At 65.0% G+C, this 19828-nt stretch overlaps 3 protein-coding genes across 5 annotated transcripts; 2 read left to right on the top strand and 1 right to left on the bottom strand.

The window, feature by feature from the left end:
- Positions 1 to 704: 704 nt before the first annotated feature.
- Positions 705 to 2785, top strand: GNG13 (G protein subunit gamma 13). 2 transcript variants are annotated; one of them, XM_020886494.2, is made up of 3 exons: positions 705 to 858; positions 2288 to 2419; positions 2599 to 2785. In XM_020886494.2, exons 2-3 carry the CDS (start codon positions 2322 to 2324, stop codon positions 2702 to 2704), a joined length of 204 nt encoding a protein of 67 aa, XP_020742153.1. In that variant the 5' UTR covers positions 705 to 858; positions 2288 to 2321; the 3' UTR covers positions 2705 to 2785. The 2 variants fall into 2 exon arrangements, with proteins under 2 accessions (XP_020742153.1, XP_070316434.1); XM_070460333.1 differs by lacking the exon at positions 705 to 858 and adding an exon at positions 1055 to 1170.
- CHTF18 (chromosome transmission fidelity factor 18) lies at positions 2752 to 10949 on the bottom strand. Of its 2 annotated transcripts, XM_020886492.2 has the most exons (22): positions 10804 to 10949; positions 10393 to 10587; positions 10158 to 10308; positions 9855 to 10023; positions 9410 to 9502; positions 9273 to 9325; positions 8999 to 9143; positions 8493 to 8702; positions 7890 to 7987; positions 7492 to 7615; positions 7255 to 7406; positions 7028 to 7121; positions 6692 to 6790; positions 6433 to 6563; positions 6041 to 6212; positions 5035 to 5259; positions 4805 to 4954; positions 4595 to 4725; positions 3810 to 3954; positions 3594 to 3707; positions 3218 to 3275; positions 2840 to 3144 (listed from the first exon to the last, which is right to left on the bottom strand). In XM_020886492.2, exons 1-22 carry the CDS (start codon positions 10892 to 10894, stop codon positions 3008 to 3010), a joined length of 2937 nt encoding a protein of 978 aa, XP_020742151.2. In that variant the 5' UTR covers positions 10895 to 10949; the 3' UTR covers positions 2840 to 3007. The 2 variants fall into 2 exon arrangements, with proteins under 2 accessions (XP_020742150.2, XP_020742151.2); XM_020886491.2 differs by lacking the exon at positions 3218 to 3275 and having other exon boundaries at positions 2752 to 3144.
- Positions 10950 to 11171: 222 nt separating this feature from the next.
- On the top strand, positions 11172 to 14353 carry RPUSD1 (RNA pseudouridine synthase domain containing 1). Its single transcript, XM_020886446.2, has 6 exons — positions 11172 to 11324; positions 11864 to 12050; positions 12132 to 12255; positions 12387 to 12489; positions 12643 to 12744; positions 13172 to 14353. The coding sequence occupies exons 2-6, from the start codon at positions 11869 to 11871 to the stop codon at positions 13585 to 13587; spliced, it is 927 nt and encodes a 308-aa protein (XP_020742105.1). The 5' UTR covers positions 11172 to 11324; positions 11864 to 11868; the 3' UTR covers positions 13588 to 14353.
- Positions 14354 to 19828: the final 5475 nt, after the last annotated feature.

The raw sequence follows: 19828 nt of genomic DNA, 5'->3' as shown, positions 1-19828 counted from the left end.
CCACCCCCCCATAAATCCATAAGAAATAATCCCTAGTTTTCCTAACATGCCCCAGTTCCAGAAGCGCCTCCTGTTCCATCATCACGTCGGTGTGGGAGAGGGCCGGGCAGGCGCCGCTGACCTTGTTTTCTGCCATCACAGCAGGGAGGGCCCGGGGCGGGCGGGGAGCACCCCGGACCTGTCCCGCTCCAGAGTGGGAGCACCTGTCAAAGGCCTGGCCCAGGTGTCTTGGGGAGCCACGGGGCCTGACCTCCTAGGGGAGTGGTTGGTGACCTGGAGCCTGACACCCACCACAGCTGCCCATCTGCCCACCGCTGGCCTGGGGATGCAGGACAGGAAGCAACTCCACACAGGCCCAGGTGCCCTGGTCAGAGTAGGCTCACGCCCGTAGTGGGGCGGCCCCGGGCTGTCAGCGGACACTGCGGAGGCCCAGGGGTGGGGGTGGGGGGCTGGCATCTTGGCCTGGTGACTCCAGCCCACGAGGAGCACCAGGGGGCGGGGTGCGATCTACCAGCTGATGGTCTCCGGTTCTGCACCACGTGGCAGCCTGCAAGCCCACCCAGCGCAGTGGGAGGACAGCTTGCCCAGGGCCAGAGCTGAGCCCACACTGCTCCTGCTGCACCTCCCACCCCTCAAAGGCTGGCAGAGTGTGCCTGACGAAGCCAGCTCCCCAGGGTCAGCCCAGGCCTGAGGAGGGCGGGCAGCGGGTGGGGGCGGTGCCCGGGCCCGGCCCAGGTGGTGGGATGGGCGGGGCACCTGCCCAGGCTCTGCCCGCCTGTGCCCGACTCGCTCGCCCATCACTTCGTCCTCGCCATCCCCTGGCCGTCCTCATCTCTGTCCTCGCGGTCACCGTCCAAGGTAGGTCTGGGGAGCTCGCCCCTGTGCTGAGCAGAGACTCTGGGGCCCGCCCAGGTCCCACTGGGCTAACCTGGACACCCCCCCCCCCCAAACCCCCGAGGCGCCCTTGCCTGTCCGTCTTTGGGCTTCCTCCTGTCCAAAGGGGCCGGCCAAACCGGTGGAGAGGCCCCCTCCATCCGCCGGTTGGCTGCGAGGGGAACCGCGTCTGTGCGCCGTGTGCGCCGCCCGTCCGCACTGCTTGCAGAGCGAGCCGAGCGCTGTTCGCCGACGCCAGGGGCGCGCGGCGGGCGCGGCGGCGGCGGCTCCGCGCAGGTAGGGCTGGCGGCGGCGGGCTCGGGGGCTGCGGACGGGCCTGTCGGCCCCCCGCCCCCAGTCTGGGGGGGCCCGCGCCCACGTGACTCAGAACCTGCACCGCCAGGTGGGGTGCTGGAACACGGGTTCTCTGGGAGGAAGCCCCTCTCGCCCCCACTGGCTACCCCCCAGGTCTCACCCCCTCCTGGTAGACCCTCCCAGGAGCCCTTTCCGCAGCCAGAGGTAGGCAGTGTCACACTCCTGGCAGCCCCTGCCCACACTTCCCAGGTCAAGGAAGCCAGTCCCCTGGCTCCCAGTTTCAGTGATGGGGGCGGGGGTTGGGGGACAGCAAGGGGCTCCCTGGACCCCCGAGTGGGCTGGAGCAGGGGGATGCAAGGAGCGGCCTTCCCTCCCTTCACTTGCTGGCGGGGTCTCAAGTCTGAACCTGTGGCTTTGCCGGGTGGCCCACATACTGGCAGACACTGGCCAGACACTCAGGCAAGTTGGAGGAGGCACCAGGCAGCAAGCAGGAGGCCGCAGGGGCCCCCAAGTCCTGGACCAGCTGGGTAGCCCCTGACTCCAAGACCCCCAGCGCTTGCCCCACCCCAACCCCCAGGCAGAGATGCAAATAGCAGCCCCACCCTCCTGGCCCCAGGATTAACCTGCTCTGGGGTGGGCTTTGCCCATGCAAAGCAGGGGGAGGGGTGTGTGTGGATGTGTGTGTCCCGCCCCCGACACAAGGGTCTCCTGTTACCTGGATGGGAAATGGGTCCTGCACTTTAAGGGTCAGTAACCTGACCAGTCCTGCTGTTGGCAGGACACTGCCCCTCCCCTCTCCAACCCAGAGGCCCAGCCTTGGTGAGGCTTCGATGGCAGGTAGGGGTGCAGAGCTAGGCATGGAAAGTTTTCTCTGCAGTTAACGAGCCCCATGGGAGGTGGGGGGCAGGCACGTGGGGCCTGATTAGTGTGGCCTCAGCCCCAGCCCTGTTCCCCGGTGCGTGGCAGAGGCCGTGGGGACTCCCCAGGCAGTGAGCGGGTGTCCCTTTGTGTGGAGGGTGCTTACCAGGGGGAGGGTGCATCAGGAGGGTGACTGCAGGCTGGCAGCCCCCAGCTCTGTGACTTGCCCCATACTCCCCAGCCCCAGGCTGGCCACTTCCGAAGCCCCCGATGCCATGGAGGAGTGGGACGTGCCCCAGATGAAGAAGGAGGTCGAGAGCCTCAAGTACCAGCTGGCCTTCAAGAGGGAGATGTCATCCAAGACCATCCCCGAGTGAGTCCCCAGGATACCCTGCGGAGCCGTGGCCACACCCCCCAGACTGGCAAGATTTGCGTCTCATTTCCCTGCCCCTGCTCATTTGTATGAGCCAAGACCACACCCCCATGCACTGCCATCAGGCAGCACTCTGGGGGCCAGGAGCCCACGTGTTCACCCACCCTCCCCACCCACAGGCTCCTCAAGTGGATCGAGGAAGGGATCCCCAAGGACCCCTTCCTGAACCCAGACCTGATGAAGAACAACCCATGGGTGGAGAAGGGCAAGTGCACCATCCTGTGAGGCCCCGCGGCCCAGACTCACGCCTCCCTGTAAAGTGGACGCCTCTGTAAAGGTGTGACTTTTATAAAGACTCTGCGAGAATGCTGCTGCTTTTGTACACTTTCTAGGAGAGAGAAAGCCAACACCTAGGTAGCCGGTGTGTATCAGGGGATGTCTGGTGCAGTCCAGGGTGTCTGGCGTGACCTCAGAGTGTCCAACATGGACTAGGGTGTCTGGCATAGGCCCTGGGGACGTCCAGCGTGGGTCGGGGTGTCCAGCACAGCCCAAGGTGGCCACCCAGGCCCCAGGGGCTCGCTATGCCTCCTAGAGCAGGTCCCTGATGTACAGGCTGCGCCGCACGGCATTGGAGACGCCCTCCTTGAAGCGGAACCACACGTCGCTCCTGCCCACCGCGGTGCCCACGCGCCGCTCGGCCATGTCAGTCTCAGAGGCCTCGTACCCTGCGGGGGCCACACAGTCGTTCCTCCACCTGACTCCGGCCAGTCCCTCCACCGCCCACCCCTCCACACACACCTGCACTCGGGGCTGCTGCTCTCTTGACAACCACACGACCGAAGAAGTCCCTCTCAGGCTGAAGGAGACAGGCTGGTCAGGTTCATGGGGACTGAGCCCTAGCCAACTAGCCCTACCTGGGGGGAGGGCCCGGAGGCCACGGCCCCCTCCCGCTGAGCCTCTCTGTGTGCGCCCTCCACCACGCTCACACTCACCTCCCTGCCAAGGTCAGGAGGTACCAGCACCCTGCCCAGGTGGGAACCGGGCCCAGGCGGAGCCATCATGCTGAGCAGCAGGGAGCTGGACTCCAGGACTTAAAACAAGGCCACTCCAAAGTTGCCTTCCCAGGCCCCCCAGTGACGCCCCCACGGCCTCCCACCGACACGTCAGCCCCTACCTGTTCCTCCAGGGCAGCTCTCTTCAGGATACACTCTAGCCGCTGCTTGTGGTCGCACGGGGCAGGTGGCTGCACCTCCTTCTCCCCCGTGCCCCCCAGGGGACCCCCATCCACCTGCAAGAAGTCACGGACAGCGACAGTTGACTGGGCAGGACCACGGCAGGGCTCGTGTCCACTCCGAGGGCCCTGCTCTTCCCTGGGCCTGGGGAGGCTCACCTGGGAGCTGTCTCTGGCCCGAGCCGAGGCCTCCACCCGCCGCATCTTCTCCACTTCCACCTCGCGGGCAATGAGCTGCTTGGCCTGGTAGGTGAGGGGCTTACGGGCGGGCAGCTCGGGAAAGCGGCAAACCTCCTCCACGTTCCTGCTCTTGGGGTGAGCGGGGCAGGGCAGGCCCCGGGACACCCAGTCAGCAGGAACAGGCCACAAGCTACTTAGCACCTCTGACCCCACCTGCCAGACGCAAAAGTGCAGGACAGGGTCCAGGCCTGGCCCTGCCGTGCCCCAGCTCCGCAGCAGCAGGGGCATTCCCACCCTGAGCCTCAGTTTCCCCACCACACGTGGGCAGGGGAAGGGCTGCCCAGGGAGGAACTGACACCACATTGCAGGGCCCGGGCTCAGGCTGAGCTGAGCGCATGAGAACGAGCGTCGTTACTGCCCAAGGCCTGCATCCAGCCCCCACTGGTGCGGGCGTTCCACCCCACAACCCTCTCAGGACAGAGTGGAGCCCTGGGGAGCTCGAGGGCCCTCTGGGGCAGCTCCTGGGGGCACTGAGGGACTCCGCGGTACACCTCCGGCCCCAGGGTAAGCCCCAGTGGGGGCTCCATGGCACAGTCACATTCGGGCAAGGAATGAGCTAGAACTGACTCCCCCAGCCTCCAACAGGAGAACTGAGGCTCACACCATGCCTTCAGACTCTGGCTGAGCAGTCGCTGTGGCACCTGGAGCCCAGCGCCCCGGCCTCCTGCCCCAGCACCCCCAGCCCAGGTGCTGCGCAGACTCACGGCTCCAGCCTGTAGATGTACTGCCCGTCAGGGGTGCGGTCCTGGCGGTAGGTGAGGCTGTAGGAGAGCATGGTGCCCACCAGGCTGGCCAGCTGCTGCTTCTCTCGGGCACTGTACAGCTGTGTGCTCACCTGTGGGCCAGCAGGGCACTGAGCACAGGCAGGGCCCACCCGCCCCAGGAAGCACGCCCCTTCCAGGCCAGGCACTCACTGGGCGCAGCTTGGGCGTGAGGATGTCCAGGAGCAGACAGAGGGTGTCTAGGATGAGCGCCTGCGGCGCAGCCCGGCTGCGGGTGGCTGGCGTGATGCCCGACACCAGCGTCTGGATCAGGTTCTGTGTCTGGTTCATGCGATTCTGGGCCTGGGGTGGAGGGTGGACCAGGACCAAGTCACGAAGGACCCCGGGCTAGACCCTGGCCCCGGGCAGGGCACAAGCCGTACCTCCTGCTGGCTGCTGGGGAAGGCGATCCGTGGCACGTGACTGGAAGCAAAGAGCAGGTGGAAGGCAGGGAGCAGGAAGGGCAGGTAGCGCATCAGCTGGAAGCTCTGGCCGTGGAGGGCAGCCCGGCCCAGCAGGTCGTCGAAGGCCAGCCAGTCGAGGGCAGTGCACACGGCGCCCAGGCTGGAGTCCCGCAGCCTCAGCCGCAGGAAGTTGTCGAACAGGCCCTGCAGGCAGGTGGACGGGCCAGTCCCTGAGGCCCTCCAGCCACACGGCACCCACCCACAGCACAAGCGCCACCCTGGGGGACATTCTCCTCCCACCAGCCTGTGAGCCCCAGCGAGTGGCCCCAGGGCCATGAGGGGGCCAGAAAGGCCTAGCCTGCTACCTCCACTCATCTGACCCAGACCCGAGACATGTGAGAAAGAAGCCCCCAGTCACCCCCTAAAGGAGAGGGAAGCTCTGTCCACCAGGGTCAAGGGCACAGAGCCCCCGTGCACGTTGCACGTGGGAGTCCCTCCCCTCCAGCCACCACGCTGCCCTCCACACAGTGGTTTTCCGGATTTGCAAGGATCCCCAGCTGCTAATCCAAAGCTGCTTAGCCAAGGAGGCAGCTTACACCAGGCTTCCCGGGGGTGGAGGTAGGGCGACCTGCCACCTGCCCTCCACCCCGCCTGCACCCATGTCCCCGTTCCCACAGCTCACATCCGGAATCCAGCCCCCCCTGCCACTGCTGGGCCCTTTAGATACTTCCCCAAGGGCAGACACAGAGATCCCACCAGATAACCCCGCCAGCCGTCCCCTCCTGGCACAGTCAGTCCTTCCTCCTGCCTGATCCCACTCCCTCTCAGAGGCCTCCGAAGCGCCGGGTCCACCCGTTTCTCCTTGGGCTCAGCACCACTGAAGTATGCGAGTCCCAGTCAGTTGCTGGCTGGGGTTGAAAAACGCTGCCAGAACCAGGCTTCCTGCCCCCCAACCCCCACAAGACTGGAGGTGGAGCACGGTTACCTGGACCACCTTGTCGTGCTCGCCTGCAGATGCGGCTATGTGCAAGATGTGGTAGAAACGTTGCGCAGCTGCAGTCAGAGGCGCCTCGGCAGCGAGGGGCCCCGAGCCCGAGAGCCGGTCCCCAAGCAGGAGCATGTGGGTGGGCAGGGTTGGGTCCTGACCTATGCGGCGCCTGCAGGGGCAGCTGAAGCTGGAGTGGAGCCCCCGCCCCGTCACCCAGACCCAGCCCTACCACCCTCGTCCTCCCGGCAGCACCGGCTTGTGCATGTTTAGGGCACCCTGAGGTCCTGCAGGAGGGCAGGGTGCCATGGCTCCATCAGCAAAGGCAGAGCTGGTTGACTTCCCAGGGTGAGGGTACCATGGACCTTCCAGGCCAAGGGTGGCCTGCCTACCTCTGGGCCCGGGGCAGCTGGAAGACCTCCTGCCACACGGAAAAGAGCCCCTTGCGCTGATCCTTCAGGCCAATGCGTGTGCTCTGAATGGCCTGAACACTCAGCTCCCGCTGGCCCCGCCTGTGCAGGAACTAGACATGGGGTCAGGGAGGGTGAGGATGACTGACCCCCACTCCAGCAGGAAATGGACACAGGGGAGGCGTGGAGAGGGCACTGGCCGCCCCTGTCCTCTGCCCCCGCACCATAGCCACCTGCCCACCTGCAGGGCGTTGATGCAGGCGCGGATGTCATTGTCTGTTTTCTTGCAGAGGGCTGCCAGCGCCCCAGGGTCGGCCCGCATGCCCCGCCGCAGGGAGATCTGCAGAGAGGTGGGAGGATGGGTGTCCCCTGAGCCCTGCCCTGTAGCCAACGCCTCCCTAGAAACAGCTCCTGTCTGACGGGGAGCAAAGGCCGAAGAGCCCTGCGGAAGGAGCTCAGTTGTGCCTTGGAACCACCCACAACCAGAGAACAAACTGGACCAGGACCTCCACCCAACGTCCTAGGAGCAGTTGGCGGGCCATGGGCAGATGGCGGAGGGAGGGCAACCCTCACAGACCTCCTGGAGCCGCTGCGTGAGCCTGGAGGGCAGCGTGGGTGGGAAGTGGAGCAGGAGGGCCTGCTGCTTCAGCTGCCGCAGAGAGGGCACAAACCTGCGGAACCAGGGCGTGCACAGTGAGCCCCCCCTGGCCAGGGCGCTGCCTGAGTCCAGCAGCAAGGGAAGCGAGGGACAAGGGTCCCAGCAGAGATCCCACCCCCCGACAGAAGTCCCGCCCTCCCACTCACGGGTCGTTGCAGATGCAGATAATGGGCCTCATCAGGAGACCCCCATCTGCCCGGCGCCGCCGCCCCCCACCTGTGGGCACAGAGGGGCCCCCTGGCTCTGCCTGTTGTGGGCCCTTGCGGTCCAAGACACTCAGGAGAACATTGATGGCGGCCTGGGGGGACATGCAGATGGTAGTGAGTCACAGCCCCCCACTGCAGGAGGACCAGCCCACCTGCCGGCCTACCCAAGAGGCCCACCGTGGGGGCCCCATCGATCTCGTCGATGACCAGGCAGTTGGGTCTCCCACCAGCGCCCAGGACGGACTCCATCTGCGTGGCCGCCTCGATGCGTGAGCGGAAGGCTTCAGGGCTGCGGTCATCACTGGAACCAGGAGGCCCAGGAGCAAATGTCAGGGTAGTCAGTGTCCCCAGCTGGACGGTCCCCCGGGGAAGAGCCACCATGCCTACCACTCAAAGATACTACACAAAGCCACCCCCTGACACCACGCCAAGTCCCAGGAGCCCTGAGATGTGTGGACCATGCCACCGCCATGCACCTGAGACACTAGTCCCCACCTCCAAACCAGGCATCTAGGGCTATGTCCCAGTAGCCGGACGCGTTAGGACAGAGGGAGGCCCGGCCTTCCCCCACTCACCTCGCATTCATCTCCACTACACAGTACCCAGCATGCCGCGCAATCACGTGGGCCAGGGTGGTCTTGCCCAGCCCTGGGGACCCACACAGCAGTGCCACCTGCAGCCAAGGCAGGAGAAAATGCGCTGCAACCCGCACCGCCTCACAGACTTTGGGAGTCCCTGGCCCAACTGCCAGACAAAATCCCATCCCACAAAGTGCGGTGCCAGAGGATGTTGCCCTGCCCTGCCCCTATCACCAAAGAACAAGTCCCTGCCTGCTCGTGGCACAAATAGAGAGTAAAGCCTCATGTCAGGTGACATGAGTGACATTGAGACCTGAGACAGACATAGCTATTACTGACATGACTGACGCCTGAAACCCACCTACATTCCACTATAATCACTATGGGAAGGTGTAGGGCCCTCCAAGTCATGCTGCCTTTGTCTAAGTAATTAGAAGACTCAAGTCCCAGCTCAAATTGCTGACACTCCACACCAAGACACTGACATCATCACAACTTCGGGGACAGTAAATGTGCCTCATGGCCCCCAGAGGCTGCAAAGGCACCAGCCACCCAGAATACAGCCATTGGACAATGTGCAGCACAGTCAGGTGCACTCACCTTCTGCCGGGGCCGCCCACTTGGGTCCAGCTCAGCCTCCAGCATCTCCTCGAGCACTTGTTCATGGCTTTTCCACTTGCTGGAAGCTGTGGTCTCCTTGCCAACACGGGCTGGTTCCACACTGGGCCTAGGCTTCCGGGCAGGCTTCTCTCGGCCAAACACCACTAGGTCCCACAGCTTTAGCCACTTGAGAAGGCAGCGGTTAGTGAACTGAAAGAAGAGAGGCCTGGCCTGGGCGGGGGGGTCTCCTCATGCCTGCTCCTCATGTCACCCTACTTTTAAAAGCCCAGAGACACATGCAGGTACCCTGAGGCTTAGTGACCAGTGAAAGGCCAAACTGGCCTCAGTTTCTCCGTCTACCAACACAATCCAACAAAACTAATCAAATCCTTCCCATAAATCCTGACACCCCTGTGGGTTGGCAACACAAGGACCTGCTAGGCCCTGAGTTCTTTTCTCTCAGCAACAAAGAAGCCAGTCACACTTGAGCAAGAACAAGGCCTCACGTCATCACTGAGCAGCTCTGTGTAGCGCTGGGGTGCAAACTCATCCACCCAGAGGCAATGCTGGGAGGCGTCCTGGCTGTCGGCTGGCTCCTCCTCAGGCGCCCCTGAGGGCTGAGTCTCCTCCTCCATCTCCTGTGACCTGAGACTGGAGAGCATCATGCCCTGAGCCGCTGGGCCTTAACCCCATGCAGGGACTACCCCCCTGGAATGCATTCTACGGGTCAGCAGTCCAAGGACTAGCGAGGATCCCGGGGTGGAGAGTCCTCCGTTTCACCTGCACAGCGTGTCCGAGAGCTGCTGGGCCTCTTCCAGCAGTCGCTGCCGCCGCTGTGCAAATTAGATCAAAACAGCTCAGCCACCAGTCACCCTGGAGCCACCCCTCCTCTCCCAGAAAACCCCAGCAGCCCCCACCTCGCTGTCGACCTTCTCCTTCAGGGAGGCAAAAGGCACGCCCAGCAGGTCCAGCTGGCCATGGCCACGCCACCGGGTATCACAGAAAGGGCTCTGTAGGGGAAAACGGGCAGCAGTCACTCCCTTCTAGTTATGGGGTTGCCACAGCTCCCTCCCAGCGGTGCTCAGGGATCCATGTGGCATTCCCTAGCACCCACAGCCACAAGGAGCCCCTTCTTGCCACAGACCCCAAGGGGTCACTGGGATAGCAGCAGATCTAAGGAGGAGGGTGAAGGAAAAGGTAGAAAAAAGAGGGAAAAAAGGGGAGAAAAGATGGAGGAGGAGGAGAAAGAAGGTGGCCCTCCCGAATGTAAGACCAGAGGCAGGGTGAATTTCTAGAAGGGTGCCCAGAGTCGGAGTGGGCATATGATGTCCACGTACCGGCTCGAGGCTGCACGGCACCCACCTGCACCCCAGTGCCCACTGGGTCAGCCCGAAGCACCAGAAAGGCCCGGTCGCCACCCGTGGAGGTCACATTGACATAGTCTTCCAAGACTGGGGGCCGCCGCAAGACAGGATTGTGGGTGGCCAGCGAGGCCTGAGTGAGACCCGCATCAGCGCCGGCGTCTAAGGGCCTGGGAGGGAACCACAATTGTGGGATCCTCAGGGAAAAGCCATGGACCCAGACCTGCCCCAGGCCCCAAGACCTTGTTGGAGGAATGGGATCCTTCCAAGGCCCCCAGAGATGCCTCTGCCCCAAGTTACACACCCCTCGCCCCACAGCTCATCAGATATCTCAGGACTTGGTGGGGGAGTGATGTCCAGAGTCGGGGAGTCAGGAGGCGTCATCTCTTCCATCTCCTCCGACCTAAAGTTCAGTCTCCTGACAGCCTGCAGCCTGGACCGTTTGATTTGGGGAGCTGGGGAGACACATGGAAGGAAGGAATAGAGGGCCTTCCCCAGCCTTGCACCCCACCCCTATGCTCTGGGCCCCAAAAACGTACTAGGGGGCAGGTATCTGTCCCCCTGGATGTCAGAAGCCAGCTGCCTCTTTCTGACACTGCCCTTGCTGCTCCTTGGAGGTCCTCCTGGAGAGCAGTGAATGGCAGTCTCCCCTCCAGCAATAGCCTCCTCGAACGTCAGGCGGGGCCGGCTCACAGTGGGCCGGGAGTCCCTGGAAGGCGATAGGGCGGCTGTCCCTGCGGAAGGAAGGCCCACAGCAGTCATCCAGGACAGCTCGTCTGCACACACAGCCACAGCCCCCGCGGCCGGCGCCGCTGCAGGGCCCTGCTCTCTCCAAGGGGGTTGCGGCCTCGCCCCTGCGCGGCCCTCGGAGCAGCCCTCCTGGACTCCCCGGGAGGGCCAGGCTTCCGTCAAGCTACCTGGGACGAGGCCGCGGCGATGCCCGCGCCTACCTTCCAGCTCGGCCAGCACCTCGAGCTCGGCCGCGAACTGGTTGTCGAAATCGTCCTCGACGCCGTACAGCTCTCGCTCGTAGTCCTCCATGGCTGCGGGCCGCACAGCCGCCCGCCGCGGGGAACCGGCTCCAAACCTCCCGCGCCCCGCGCGCCGCTCCCGCCCCCAGCGACCCGGCACCACCAATCAACAGCCGGCGTGCCCGGCGGCGCTCTCCATTGGTCAGGAGGAAGGGCGGGGAGTGGGCGGGGTTGCGCGCGCACGCTGGGCGGGGCCGAGTCCTGACGCCAGGGGGGGAGCTGCGGGACCCGGGCGGTCTCCATTGGTCAGAAGGACCGCCCGTCCGTGCCGTGGGCGGGACGTGGGCGGGGCTGAGAGCGCCGGCCGGGCCCAGCCAGGCGCGCCTCTGTGGTCTGAGTTATTGCTCTGGGACCACTGGGCCACGAGGAGCGGGACGCGAGTGCGGGAACCAGGGACAGGCCGCGGCATCGGGAGCCCGGACGGCGCAGCCCAGCTACAGGTCGATCCCGGAGTGGGCAGGGGCACGGGAAGGATTTGCATCAGGAATCCGCCGGGCACCCCTCCGCCGGTGTCCATGAGACGCGGGAGGCGAGAGTCCCGCGGAGGGGAACCAGAGCAGGGGGCGTCTCCGTGGGCGAGAGAGAGCCCCGTCTCCTGCTCTGTACCCGCCCCACTCAGGAAAAGGCCACTATCACGTGTCTGTGGCCCGCCTCGGGAAGAATCCGTGGGAGCGGGCTGGAGGGCAGGACTGCTTATCCCCCCAGGCCCGGGTCTGGGCAGGACCGCCCCACAGCCAGAGTTCAGGGTACCACTAGCTTGCCTGCTCCTGGCCAGAGCCCCCAACCAGTGGACACCCTGCTCATCCCACTCAGAGGTTGGGAGTGCAGGCACACAGTCGGTCTACAAGCTTACCTGACAGCGTCAGTGGCTTCAGACTGACAGCCCTGGGGAGCAGGGGTGTTCAGGCCAGGTGGGCAGGGCTGTGATGCGGGCTGGGCAGCCCGTAACCCCGCTCCACGCACTTGCCCCGCATTGCAGCCACCATGGAGCCAGGCAGTGTGGAGAACCTGTGTGTCGTATACCGGAGCCGTGACTTCCTGGTGGTGAACAAGCACTGGGACGTGCGCATTGACAGCAAAGCCTGGCGGGAGACACTGACCCTCCAGAAGCAGCTGCGGCACCGCTTCCCGGAGCTGGCCGACCCCGACACCTACTACGGGTTCAGGTACCCACAGTGGCCTCCACCGGGGGAGGTGGGGGAAGCAGCCCCCAACCCAGTCGCTACTGAGCCTCTGCCCCATGCTAGGTTCTGCCACCAACTGGACTTCTCCACCAGCGGGGCACTCTGTGTGGCTTTGAACAAGGCGGCCGCAGGCAGTGCATACAGGTGCTTCAAGGACCGGCGAGTGACCAAGGCTTATCTGGCTCTGGTAAGGCCGGGCTGGTCCTTGGGGCAGGAGACTCCAACCCTCCGTCCATTTTGGTAGGCTGTGGATGTCAGGTGGGCTTCCCAGCAGTGGCGGGTGACCCCATGAGCAGTGTGTGACCCCCTGCCTGGCAGGTGCGGGGGCACGTCCAGGAGAGCCGGATGACCATCAGCTACTCCATCGGCAAGAACAGCACAGAAGGCCGGACCCACACCATGTGCATTGAAGGCACACAGGGTACGGAGGACAGGGGGTGGGGGAGCCAGGGACACAGCCGTCCAGTGGGGACCCTGGATGAGCTGGGGCAACCGGGGCATGTGACCGGGCTGCGGTGGACTCAGCCCTGGAGCTGGCCCAGCCATCTCTCTGAGCTCGCCTCACTCCCCTCAGGTTGTGAGAACCCAAAACCAAGCCTCACAGAGCTGGTGGTCCTGGAACACGGGCTGTATGCAGGCGACCCGGTCTCCAAAGTGCTGCTGCAGCCGCTCACAGGTGTGTCCGGTTGTGCGAAGGGCCCCTGCTCCCTGCTGACCATGTCCTGCCTCGGCCTCTCCCGGCACAGGGCGCCACAGTGTCCCCACCCCGCAGGGGGGCAATCTGCCCCGGAGCCCCCAGCATGCTGACCAGGCTCACTCCTGCCCCCCACACAACCTCAGAGCCTACAGCTTCTTGCCCCACACGAGGTCTCTCTGGTCTGGGTTCTCAGCAGACTGGGTGCTGCTTTGGCCCTGCCCTCACCAGCAGCATCCCAGAAGTCGCTGATGTTTTGAGCTCTGACTTTGTGGCATGAAGCACAGGGAGGCCTGATGTCCTCAGGGGCTGCATGAAGCTTCAAGGACAGCACTGAGCATGATATGAATGGGCTTGGGGTGGGCATGGGGTTGTACTCCCACCTGACCGGCCCCCCTCCTCCCCAAAGGCCGGACACACCAGCTGCGTGTGCACTGCAGCGCCCTCGGCCACCCCATCGTGGGGGACCTGACCTATGGCCAGGCCTCGGGCCAGGAGGACCAGCCGTTCCGTATGATGCTGCACGCTTTCTACCTGCGCATCCCCACGAGCGCTGAGTGCGTGGAGGCCTGCACGCCCGACCCCTTCGTGCCCTCCCTCGACGCCTGCTGGAGCCCTCATACCCTGCTGCAGCCGCTGGACGAGCTCGTCCAGGTCCTGCGGGCTGCCCCGGACCCTGACCCCTCAGAAGGAGGCCCCGGGCCCTGCAGCCCCTGCACGCCCCTGCCTGGGCCAGGCCGGCCCCCACCACCCCCCGAGACAGAGGTGCAGCGGGCCTCCTGCCTGCAGTGGCTGTCGGAGTGGACGCTGGAGCCAGACAACTGAGAGCATCATGCTAGGATGGGAACAGCAGGCTGGGACCCTGCAGGACCGGGCTGCTGGTCAGAGCCCTAGACAGTCCCTGCAGTGGCCAGGCCTGGAGCCGGGCAGCTGCGACCACAGAGGACAGGGCTCTTGGGCTGCAGGACCCATGTGGGCCTTTGTCCCAACACCGCTCTCCAAACAGCCTCAACAGCGCCTCCCTGATTCTAGAGCCTCAGCTCCAGGGACTGACTTGTAGACGTGATTGGGGTCACCGGGCAAGAGGCAAAGCCAGGACCTGGGCCAGCCTCAGGTGGGCTCCTTCTGGCCCCCCAGCCCACCCCCCAGAGCACCCTGCTGCATACTGCTCTACTTGGACCTCTGTGCCCACCACCCCCAGCCTGGCTGGGTCCTCTGTCTGCAGACCTCGACACTCCGCCCCCCTGTGCCAGGCTGGTCCTACCTTGTGCCTTCGCTTCTGCCAGATTCTGGGCCCCCCCCCAACTCACATACTGAGCATCTCATGTGGAGGTGGGTGTGGGCCACACACGTGCCATCAGCCCCCCTAACCCCCACTACATGCCATTCCTGCAGGCTCGCCCTGTGCACTGCCCCGTGGGGTCTTCCAGGCTCCTAGTTGCAGCCGCTGACTCCACCACCTGCCTGAGAGTCCCCAGGCAGGACCTCCGCCGGGAGCAACGGGAGCCAGGCAGTCCGTCCATCCCAACAATGCTGCCCAGCTGCAGCCCCAGCTGGGCTCTGAGGATGGAGAATAAATGCTCAGTGACAACCTGCGAGTGGCCATGAATGTGCCTGATGCGGGGGCTTTGGGGGGGCCTGGTCCCCCACCCCCACCCCCTGCACGCACGGGGCAGACCTTTGCCCTAGGTCCCCAGCAGGAGCGAGGATGGACCCTGTGGTCCTGGCTGCTGACCTACCCACCACCCCACATGCAGAGAACAGCCTGCAGCCCTGGGTGGGGGCTGGGCACAGAAACTGGGTCAGCCGCATCCCTGGAGGACTCCCAGGCCCCCAGCCAAAAGCATCAGAGCATCCACCAGGGCTCCCCATAGAGCTGCTGCCCAGAGTGCCAACCTTGGGAATTCCAACATCTCAGAATGCCACAGGGCAGGGGATGGGGGTGGGGGGCACGTACATGGGCCTCCGGGCAGTTAGCAGTCAACGCACCACATCACTGTGCCCACTCAAGCGAGGCCCCTCCTCCTGGCTGGCTAAGGCAGACAGGCCCCGTTGTGGGGCTCTGGGCTCAACCCACCTGTGATCACAGCGAGAGCTCAGCCAGGGTGGAGCCAGAGGCAGCTGCCTGCCCGAAGGGTCTCTGCAGAGACCCTGCCCCTGCTCCCTGCGCCTCCATCCCCTCATCCCTAACAGCACTGGGGGGCTCCACAGGGCAACAGCCTGCACAGACAGATGGCTACCGCGGCAGGCCAGTACCAGCCTCCATCAGCCTGGAGTTGGGTGGGATAGCCTCCCCTCCGCGCACTCCCAGCCCCTCTGTCCTCACCGAGGACGGCCCCTCCACCTCCCTCCCACTGCCTTCCCCCTCGGCCCTCCTCTCCCTGCCCACCTGCCACCCCCACCCTACTGTTTCCTCCCCTCCTCGGGCCCCTGCCGAGCCTCGGGCCGTGTGGGCCTGGCTGCCCTGAGCCCCTCACCCCCAGTGCAAGCTCCGCCCGCAGCCCCTGCTGGTGAGCGTCTGCGTGGAGGATGAAGGGTGGTCCCTGAAGGACTTGCCGCCAGCCCACCTAGCACAGGTTTCTGGCCCCTCCCCAGGCCCCCTTGTGGCCACACCTGCTACGCCTCCTGGGCGCAACTCAGCCATCACGCCTGCTGCCCCCACAGGGGTCACTGCTGCCCCCGGCCCCTCACAACCTGTCCTGGGCCTGCAGTGGACTTTGAAAGTCCCCCGGACACACCCTGTTGCTTCCCAGCTGCTGGCACCTGCCAGAGGGTCTGGGCCCGCAGGGGCTGCAGCTGCGGCTGCGGCAGGACCATCCTGACAGCTTCCCTTGCAGGTGGCCTCCCTGCCCAGCTCAGGCCGGGCCACCCCAGAGCACCCCAGGGAGTGGCCAGGTCTCTGTCTTTGTGCCCCAGCGCCCCAGCATGGGGCAGGTGGGGCTCCCTTTACGTCTCCCTGGAGCCCAGTTCCTGGACTCACAAGGGCGTTTCCCGTGCCAGGACAGAGAATCGTTTTTCTCCAGCCGGCCGGCACTGCCGCTGTCCACCACCCTCAGATCCCAGGAAGCTGCTGGTGAGGCCAGGGGGCCAAAGGCTACCCCACCCCCTCCCTTTCGGAGCCAGGAGTCCGCTCCCACCCCTGCCCTCACCACCCGCCATAGGGACGGGGGTACACAGCCACCACCACGTGCCAGGCTCCAAGCCCTGCTTAGTGCCGAGGGGCCCGGGAGGTCAGTCAGGCTGGGGCCTGGGACTAACCCTGACTGCTGGGCAGCAGGGTGGGACCTACTGGTGGGGAGGGCCTGGGGGAAAGCCAAGGGCACACAGGACCCGCTGCAGAGCATAAGCCTACTCAGGGACCAGGGCTGAGCCTGCGGAGCAAGTGACAAGACAGATGGGAAGAGGGCTGGACTTGACAGACAGGCAGCCACAGAGGGCAATAAGGCAAGGTGGGAGGGTGGCAGGGCCCATGGGTGCCAGCTGCCCTGGAGATGCCCCATAGGCTAGCTTCTCCCCCTTGAGAGCCCCCCCAGCCCCTCCGAGAGCCCCCAGGGCCAGATCTCGACCTGCTCCCTATGGGTAGCCTGCCCCCCACCACTGGCCCCTGGACTAAGGCCTCAGAGCCCAGACACGGGGTCCACCCGCCCATCTGCCTCCCACAGCCTACTGTGGGCAGCCCACAGCGGTCACACTCCAGGGGGCAGGCAGCTGGCAGCTCAGGAGCCCAACCCCGCCATTAGGGCCCAATCCTGCTCCCCCTTACCTGCTTGGCCAGGCGGGCCTCAGTCTCCCCATCTGTAAAGCAGGCTGGTGGGGGCAGATCCCATGAGCAGCACGTGACCAAGCTGGGGACAAAAGGCCTGTCTACAGCCCGGCACTTGCTGTGTTGCTGTGGTCATCTGTCCACCCGGGGCCTGGGGCACCCTGGAGGCTGAGCCCACATAGGGCAGTGAGCATATTCCTCCTGCACTCCCTGGCCTGTAGGGAGTCCTCCACCCAACCTGGGCTCTGGAGTAGGTGGAAACCCCATCACCAAGCATCGACTGAGCACTTCAGAGCTGAGCGGCCAGCCTCCAGGGGTCAGTGCTGGGGCCCAGAGTGAGACTGCCACCTCCCGTGGGTCCACCCCCTGAACCCCACCTTATACAGACTCTAGGTGTCACTGTTGGGCCAGCTGGACAGGGACTCACTGGACAGCTTTCAGGAGGGACAGTCCCCACCGGCTCTGGGTGCCCTCCAGCTGTCGATGCTGTGGCTGGCTTTCCAGGGGCCAGGGAGTGGCCCTCAGCTGGTCCTTCCAACCGTCAGTCCCCCAGGGTCAGTGCCTCGGCTTGTATGTGGCTGGCTCGATGAGCACGTAGTCCTGGGTGAGCTGGCCCTGCCAAGCAGGGGCAGATGTAGTGAAAGTTGGAGGCCGGGCACCAGGCATGTGTGACCGGCATGGCCCTCCCATCAAGGCTGCCTGCACACCCTCCCTGCTCCACAGCGCACACACTTGTGGACACGCGTGGGAAGCTCTGCTCCAGTACCCACAGAACAGAAACACACCACACGTGTCACTCAACCCAGATACCACAGTGAGGCCACGTGTGCCTGAGATCCCTGCTGGAGACACACACGCACCTCCTGCACATGCATGCACGTAGATGTGTGTGCTCCTGGGGATACATAGACATGCATGTGTGCTCACCCGTGGATGCGGGCACACACGTCAAGTGCAGGTGCGCATATATACAGATGCATACGCGACCCTCAGGGCAAGATCATGGCTCAGCCAGGCCCCCCCGCCCCCTGCAGTGGGGAGGGATGTGTGCTGGACTGCCGCCAACCGTGAGCTAAGCCTCCTGCTCCCATGGGGCTGGGGAGCAGGTGCCCGCTGTGCCCGGGGCCCCCAGGGGCTGACAAGGCAATGTCACCTGGTATAGCCCCAGCCCCTCCCCTACACATCTGCCTGGAGGGTGTTGCTGCCGGAGTGGGTGGCCGGCAGGGCAGGGTGCTGAGCGGGGCATGGAGGTGAGCAGAGACGTGGGCGCTCCCACCTTGCACCAACCCCGCGCTCCGAGGCTCAGTTGCAGGGGCTGACCCTGAGCGGGCTGGGACCCTGTGTCTGGAGTCTACAGCATCCCTGTGTCCGACACCTGCCATCTGGACCCTGAGCAGCCTCCCTCCAGGACAGACGGCATTCTTAGTGCTCAGGTGAGGGGCAGGGAGGGGCAGGAGCCACCACCCAACGGACACACGGGGGCCCAGCTGTGAGTCGGGCCTCCTTGTGGACCCGGGCAGGTAGCTGAGCCCCTCCGGGCCTCCATCTTGCCTCTATGTGGGGTGGTTACCTCTCCATCTTCTTTGTGCAGAGCCCAGAGGCCCGCAGGTGCCCCAAGCTGGCAGCCCATGCGTGGCTGTGGCCCAGGGACTGGCGATGTGGACCAGGCTCCCTGCCGCCGCCCCCACCCCAGGCCTGTTTTGGCCTCCACCACGGCCAGGGCGCCCAGCAGGCTGCAGCATGTGTTGTGCCCGCGGCCAGCTCTCACTGGGCATCCGAGATCTGGGAGGGGAAGGGGGCTCCCTGGGAACCGGGTGTGGGGCAAAGCTGGGTGGCACCAGGGCATGTCGGGGCCACCAGGCTTCTCCCAGCTGCTGCAGGCACTCACTGGGTCCTGGACGTCCACCACCCACCCCGCACCCCAGAGCTGTCGAGAGATTTGTTCATGGGAGACACGGCAGCCGAGCCCACGGGTCCCCCGAGCCTGATCTGCGATAAGAAAGGCCCTGGGATCTGGCCTGGCTCCCCCACAGCCCCACCGCTCCCCTTTGTTCCAGAGACTCACTGTTTGTGGGTCGTGCCTGAGACACAGCTGCAGCCCAAGATTCGAGGTCCCCTGCCCCGTGTGACCCTGGGTGGTGACCTCCCCTCTGCAACCCCCTCCCCCAGCCTCACCACCTTCCGTCTCCTGTCCAGCTTGACCTGAACCCACTGCCTGCGACCCTGCTGCCTTCCTGCCAGGACGACCAGTGGGCACCACACAGCCATGGGCCCCAGAGCAGGTGAGATGACTCTCCCTCCCCATCTTGGGGGGTAGCGCCCACGGCTGGCTCCTGGGGGTGGCAGAACCACGCTCCCCCCTCCTGAGCCTCTACCTGGGGTCCTGCCCTGGACCCACCACTGGACATCAGGGGCACAAAGGGGGTGGCACAGATGGGACACTGGGCCGTGGGGACAAGGCAGGGGCAAGGGGGCCACGGCCAGGAAAGACTGAGCAGCTGAGGACAGGAGGAGGTGGGCGCTGACCCCTGTCCCCTGCTTGGGGGTCTTGGGGCTCAGAGCACGAGGGCAGAACCGCAGGGGTGGAGGGAGAAGGTGCACTCAGTGGACACTGCCGGGCCCATGTGCAGGCCGCCACATAGGTGTGCGCGTCACATGCCACCAGCCACACACACACACACTGTCACACACACGTACACACTGCCACACACACGTGTACACATCGTCACATGCATGCGGGCACACCACACACGTGCGTGCACACCACCACACGTGTATGTGCACACTGCCACACATGTGCATAAACACTGTCACAACCGTGTGTACACACCATCACACACGTGTGTACACTGCCTCACCAGTAGACACACAGATATACTATGTGGGCACAAATGCCACCACAGACAGGTACACCCCACCACACGTGTGGATACATCACCACACAGGTACGAGGTGCGCACGCGTACAGCACCAGACAGTAGACATACTGCCACACACACCCACCTGGTCAGAGGTGCCCAGCATGCTCAGGGCTGGGCCAGCGCACAGATGCCCAGCTCCCCAGGTGGCGCTCCCCAGCGTCGGGCCGGTCACAAGCCCACCCAGGATGCAGGGCCCTGGCAGACCCGCACGGGACGCTCCCATACACGTGCGCATGGCCTGTTCTGTTCCAGGTGCCCTGGTGAGCCCGGGCCTCGCCCTCCTGGTGTCACTCACTGCCCACTGCTCTCACCCCCAGGCTGAGGGCGCCTCCCAGGGAGGCCTGGATGCCAGCAGGGCCGACCTGTGGGCCAGGTGAGTGCA

The sequence above is a fragment of the Odocoileus virginianus genome, chromosome 33, assembly GCF_023699985.2.
Source record: "Odocoileus virginianus isolate 20LAN1187 ecotype Illinois chromosome 33, Ovbor_1.2, whole genome shotgun sequence".
NCBI classification, from domain to species: domain Eukaryota; kingdom Metazoa; phylum Chordata; class Mammalia; order Artiodactyla; family Cervidae; genus Odocoileus; species Odocoileus virginianus.
Note: the sequence above shows the minus strand (reverse complement) of the source record. Positions and strands in the feature narration are given on the sequence as shown.

Coding starts and splice junctions, on each gene's coding strand:
- GNG13 (XM_020886494.2), top strand. CDS start 2,322: ATGGAGGAGTGGGACGTGCCCCAGATGAAGAAGGAGGTCGAGAGCCTC. Junction 2,420..2,598: donor TCATCCAAGACCATCCCCGA/GTGAGTCCCCAG, acceptor CCCCACCCACAG/GCTCCTCAAGTGGATCGAGG.
- CHTF18 (XM_020886491.2), bottom strand. CDS start 10,894: ATGGAGGACTACGAGCGAGAGCTGTACGGCGTCGAGGACGATTTCGAC. Junction 9,503..9,854: donor CAGTGGGCACTGGGGTGCAG/GTGGGTGCCGTG, acceptor TTTCCCCTACAG/AGCCCTTTCTGTGATACCCG. Junction 7,988..8,492: donor GTGGGCGGCCCCGGCAGAAG/GTGAGTGCACCT, acceptor CCTTGGCTGCAG/GTGGCACTGCTGTGTGGGTC.
- RPUSD1 (XM_020886446.2), top strand. CDS start 11,869: ATGGAGCCAGGCAGTGTGGAGAACCTGTGTGTCGTATACCGGAGCCGT. Junction 12,490..12,642: donor GTGCATTGAAGGCACACAGG/GTACGGAGGACA, acceptor CACTCCCCTCAG/GTTGTGAGAACCCAAAACCA. Junction 12,745..13,171: donor GCTGCTGCAGCCGCTCACAG/GTGTGTCCGGTT, acceptor TCCTCCCCAAAG/GCCGGACACACCAGCTGCGT.